Here is a 5,419-nt window from a genome sequence, read left to right as displayed (position 1 = left end):
AAACCATATACCTGTAATGTCAGAATTGTCAAAAAAGAATGCCTAAAAGGTTTACACAGGAACGGAGTGACAATTCTAACAGCATGAAAAGAGTGGTTTGGGTTTTAGTGAGTTGCACATGCATTATACTAAGCTAATGAAACCTAGTAAAGTGTCAATATCAGTAGCACTCACACTAACACACACACCATTCCTGTATTATGGCTCAGGTTCTCGTGAATAGCTAACTGAACAGCCTATTGGTCATTAGTCTTAGCAACTGAAGTCAATTCAAGCTACAAAAAGAACGGTCCTTGTGTTATTTAATACTTCGATGAGTATAATTATATAACTTTTGCAGTGATACGTCACTGAGGAGACAGAGTTACAGAAATAACTGACTTCGATCGCCGTTGACGCGTCTGCCAAACTCAGTAAGCGGAAGACGTAAAATCAACGACATACTTGTTAAGGTTGCATGACAGTCGTAATAGTGCAGTACTTGCCTGAACGGTCAGAATGACTAACATAGGAACGTGAGTTTCAGCTCGACTTTCAGAAAAAGTATTGAGATTGCACACTTTAACTACCTAACGGCGAACAATGTTCATTTCTAGAGGAACTTCGTTCCGATATGATGCCGGTTCCAGATTCAAGCCCCAGCGTTTCACTTACACAAATGGCTTCAGAGTTGCTCTCAAGAGTTTCATTCTAACTGTAGTTGATCGAACAAGTAAGAATACCCTGGTTCGATAATGTTCACTTGAGTCGTGAGACTGGGCAGTGGAAACGGGTTATCGGCAAGCAGATGCACAGATAAATCAATGACCGTAGTTCTCCGATATCAACATTTCGACTCTTATCGAGATGTCTCACTTCTGTTCGATGGCCTCCAGTTCATGTGACCAACCAGAGGCAGTAAAAGACCATAACATACTTCACTGGAATCATAGTGGTATTTCCTGATGACACCGTGATGTATCAATCAAAGCCGTATATAAGGGAGCACACTGCGAGGCGAAATCACTTCCGGAGAGGGCGTGATCATTCCCGGAGAGATGTTTCGTACAGCGCTTCTTGTGCTCCTGGTGGTGGCCCTCAGTGGCGCCAGTCCCCTGGTGAAACCCATCCCGGGAAGCAAGCCCTGGAGGTCACGTCTGGACGGCAGGATTGTCGGGGGTTCCGCTGTCAGCATCTCCCAGTACCCATGGCAGCTCTACTTCACCATGTGAGTTCTAGTCCATTATGTTTTGAATGTTACCATACGAACCATACGAATATGTGCCAATGATCAGTACTTCGAAAAGTAGTTTTTATCTGTATCTAAAGCCATAACGAACTGATGAGTTGATTAGAAAGACTACCCACCAAAAAATAAGTTCGTCAAAAGGTAAAAAATCTTCGTATCTATTTTATATTGTCTTTTTCAGAAACTGTCCCTTGTTTCTTACAAGTTCTTGAAACGTTCCTCAGACATGCTGTTACATTGGAGCCTAACAGCAAGATACGAGGGGCGTTCAGAAAGTAAGCTCCGATCGGTCGCGAAATGGAAACGACTATGAAAATCCGATAAAGCTTTGCACAGATGTGTTGGGTAGTGTCTCTAGTATAACCCCAGTTAGCATCACGTCGCTCTTCTCATTTCTGAGCTCGCAGTGAGTGCGTAAAGATGTCTAGAAAATAGTGTCTGCCGCCAAGTACGAGGGCCTGGTGAGAAATTTCGCCTGAAGCTATGCAGCTAACATTACATAACTGTCGTGCTGTTTCTTCTTCAAGACAATTCTCAGCCGCATTCTGCAGGGGCAATGAAGATGCTCCTGCATCGTTTTCAAATGGAAATGTGAGATTACCCACAATACAGTCCGCAATTGTCTCCCCCTGAGTTTCATCTCTGGTCATGAACCGCTGTCTTTGAAGACAACATTTTGACACAGACAACGAGGTGTAGGCCAGCGTGGAGAATTGGCGGAAAGCACTGGCGGCTGCCTTCTATGATGAGGCTATTGAAAAGTTGGTACAACGCTATGACAAAAGTCTAAGTCAGAACGGCGACTACGTAGAGAAGTAGCTGAAAGGTGTAGCTAATTGTTACAAGTAAAACATTTCTGATGTTCACTGTGGTTTCAATTTGGCAATCAATCGGAGCTTACTTTCTGAACAGGCCTCGTATATCTTCGCGCACTGACGTTTTTGTCATAAATTAGCCCTGGCAGCATGAAAGAACTAAAGGATAATTTTTTCCGCTACACTTTACATGACTCAAAACCTGCTAACATTTACCTGAAAGAGGATAAACTATGTTTTCATTTCCTCCACTACCATTGTCTAAATGAATCAAGTCTAAGCTCGGTCCTGTTTATTTCTCTCTCGACGCAATCAGTGTGTTCATGTTTCTCCTGAGAAAGAAAGAAAGATTTGAGGTCCTGCGCTTTCGATCATTTAATCTATATTGCATCTTGGCAAAACTTGTCGAAAGTCAACTGTTGTTTCATATTCACATTGCTTTGGAGTGTAACTAATGACTGCAAGTATGAGCGAATGTTCCTCAGAAAAATGTACTTACTGGGTGCATTCTTTGTCTTTTGAATGTAATGGTTTTCGTAGCTATGGTGTGAAGTACTGGTCAAAAACTTCCTTCACACTTAATATCAATAATTAGTCTGCTTTTCCACATCTAAGAGGTACGTGTAATTGTGGAGAATAAGTAATAACTCTATCATAGTCATACCGTAACTCAATTACGTCATTTTTTCGTAATTTAACCTAAGTACGAGTTATTGTTACACAAAAACGAACGGCCCATTATCGGAACGAGATAAGACATTCGGTAGAATATTTTCTGACTGGAACCAGTATTTATGCAAAGAAAATCATTACAATCAATTTCTTCTGATCAGTGGCTTTATGTGGAATTAAAATTTTTCAAATATTGCTTGTTTTCCAAGCACTGATACAATTGAGGTTTCACTTAGTCCTGTGCTTTTAATTGAGTATTTCACGACACGTACACACAGCGTCTTCCTCAATTGTAGGGTCACTAACATTCTTACTAAAATAGCCACTGTCAAATGTCAGACGCTCTTGTAAGTAACTTTTGGACTTTCATAGTTTTCGTAGAACCGCACTATCTTTGTGCCGCAATAATACAGGACAGTAAGTGTTACGGTAATAGTGGCATTTGGCCAGGTCAGTCACAATGAGAAACTGACTAGATTTGTTTTTGATATACATTTTACAACTGGATAGTACGTGCCTTCCGTAGTAACATCAGTGAAATATCTACACCCTCATTCAGGTCGCCACATGAGATTCCTTACATTAATAAAAAAATATTGCGATGGTCATACGCATTATATGATACTCTCACGAAACATTAGGTGAAATATTAATGGTTCCTTGGAATTCTGCTTTCGGGATGGCATCTAACATGGCACTGAGTTTGATGTGCCCATTTCCAACCATTGTGGTAACTTGATTATCAAATCTTTCAAGATATTTTTGTTTGCACGATACTCCACAGACTAGATTATTTTTGAAATAAAATCATTGTCCATTGCTGGCTGACAGTTTTCAAATTGGTTTGATACTGCGAGGGTACGACTATTAAACATTATCAAGTAACACTCGGATTTTAAGAAACTTATGGAGTACAATTATTTCTACCTCCACAGTGTGAGCACTGAAAATGACGAGTTGCATAAATTAGTCATGTTAAAGACCGATTTCACCTTTTCTGATTACTTTTAAAGATAAAATGTTAATTATAGATGTCCTTTAGCAAATTTTTAACTTTTCCAGTCCGTATCAGCAAAGCATGGTACTGTTTCGTGCTGTTAGGATTTTCTCTCCAGGATATTCCTGGTGCAACTACAAACCTTAGTCTCCAAACTAGGTCACTTCATAAGCTAATGGTACCGATGTCGCTAAACTTTCTTCTTGGATGTAATTTGAGTTTACGTTATTCCAAAAGAAAAGAAATAAATTTGGAACACATTTATATACACACCCTTGCAATTTTATTCGATGATGTAAGACAATTGAATGTTCAGATGATGGTTGCTGCAACATTAACATTTATAATTATTGCGAAATTGAAGGAGATCTACAAAACTGTGCTGTTCTCTGGGTGACACTGACGACCAAGCTTGTACACCTTTATGAATGTATTTTACATTCTGTTCCTGCTTTCAACACATTACTTAATTTTCTTGCAACAGATGAACTCAGTTTCTTTGAGTTATTGACATGGTGCAGATTCATAAGGTGAACCTCTTACAGTCCTTTGTTAATACTGCTTGTTCTCTTCCCCTCAGTGGCAACTACATGTGCGGCGCCTCCATCATTAGCAACAGCTGGGCTCTCTCTGCAGCCCACTGTGTGGATGGATTCTCCATCAACCAAATGCTGTTGCGGGCTGGCACCTCCACCAGGGGTAGTGGAGGTACCACGCACAACATCGCCACTGGCTACATTCACGGAAGCTACAGTGGCAACGACTACGACATCTGCGTCGTCCAAGTTTCTAACGCCTTCAGCTTCAACAGCAACGTGCAGGCCGTGGGTCTCGCATCGTCAGAGCCCTCTGCCGGAACCTCAGTAACAGTCACTGGCTGGGGAACCACCTCGTCTGGCGGCAGTGCCTCCAACACGCTACTAGGTGTCACCGTCCAGATCATAGACCGCAACACGTGCAACCGCTCGTACGGCAGCATCACCAGCCGCATGATCTGCGCTGGAGTGACCGGAGGCGGCAAGGACGCCTGCCAGGGAGACAGCGGCGGTCCTCTGGTGTCCGGCTCCACCCAGGTGGGCATCGTCTCCTTTGGCAACGGATGCGCCTTAGCCAACTACCCGGGAGTCTACGCCAACGTAGCCAACCTCAGGTCCTGGATCCAACAAGCTTCTGGCGTCTAAACCATGGATCAGCTACACTGCACAAATAATTGTCATTTACTTGAACTTGGCGTTAATTTTTTGCAGGTTTGCTGTTGTGAACATAAATAATGTCTGCATGTAATAAATTTCACATTCAGTATGCTTAAACTTTGTCTTAATTTTGTTATAATGCTCCACTGGCTATTAAAAAGTTTAACAGTCTAACGGTGATACACATTCGTGAACTCTGGTACATTGTATGCAGATGGAGGCACAATGATGTTTCACAATTTTACTGCAAGTAAGTTAAAAATTTCTGTAAAGCAAAACTTGATGGAATAGTAGGATTTAAGATTTATAGATTCTGGAGTAAGTTATCAAACCTGAAAAATTCATACAATGTTGTGTGTCCGACTCTACCCCAAACGGCGTCTACTTTAACCAAAAGTGCTAACATCCGTTAAATACGGCGAAACAGACTAGAGGTTGATAACAATGTAAGCAATCTATTGAAAACATGGTGACGGTATTAAATATCACAGTGAAGATCGCAGTTAATCCTCAG

General features: G+C 41.5%; 1 protein-coding gene across 1 annotated transcript; it reads left to right on the top strand.

Moving 5' to 3' along the window:
* Positions 1-987: 987 nt before the first annotated feature.
* On the top strand, positions 988-5,022 carry LOC126262684 (trypsin alpha-3-like). The gene is made up of 2 exons (XM_049959460.1): positions 988-1,207; positions 4,293-5,022. Exons 1-2 carry the CDS (start codon positions 1,038-1,040, stop codon positions 4,891-4,893), a joined length of 771 nt encoding a protein of 256 aa, XP_049815417.1. The 5' UTR covers positions 988-1,037; the 3' UTR covers positions 4,894-5,022.
* Positions 5,023-5,419: the final 397 nt, after the last annotated feature.

Source organism: Schistocerca nitens, chromosome 6 (genome assembly GCF_023898315.1).
Source record: "Schistocerca nitens isolate TAMUIC-IGC-003100 chromosome 6, iqSchNite1.1, whole genome shotgun sequence".
Taxonomy (NCBI): Eukaryota; Metazoa; Arthropoda; class Insecta; order Orthoptera; family Acrididae; genus Schistocerca; species Schistocerca nitens.
Note: the sequence above shows the minus strand (reverse complement) of the source record. Positions and strands in the feature narration are given on the sequence as shown.

Bases quoted from the DNA above. Each gene is read 5' to 3' on its own strand.
- LOC126262684 (XM_049959460.1), top strand. From the start codon at position 1,038: ATGTTTCGTACAGCGCTTCTTGTGCTCCTGGTGGTGGCCCTCAGTGGC. The intron at 1,208-4,292 runs GTGAGTTCTAGT...TCTTCCCCTCAG, and splicing joins TGGCAGCTCTACTTCACCAT to TGGCAACTACATGTGCGGCG.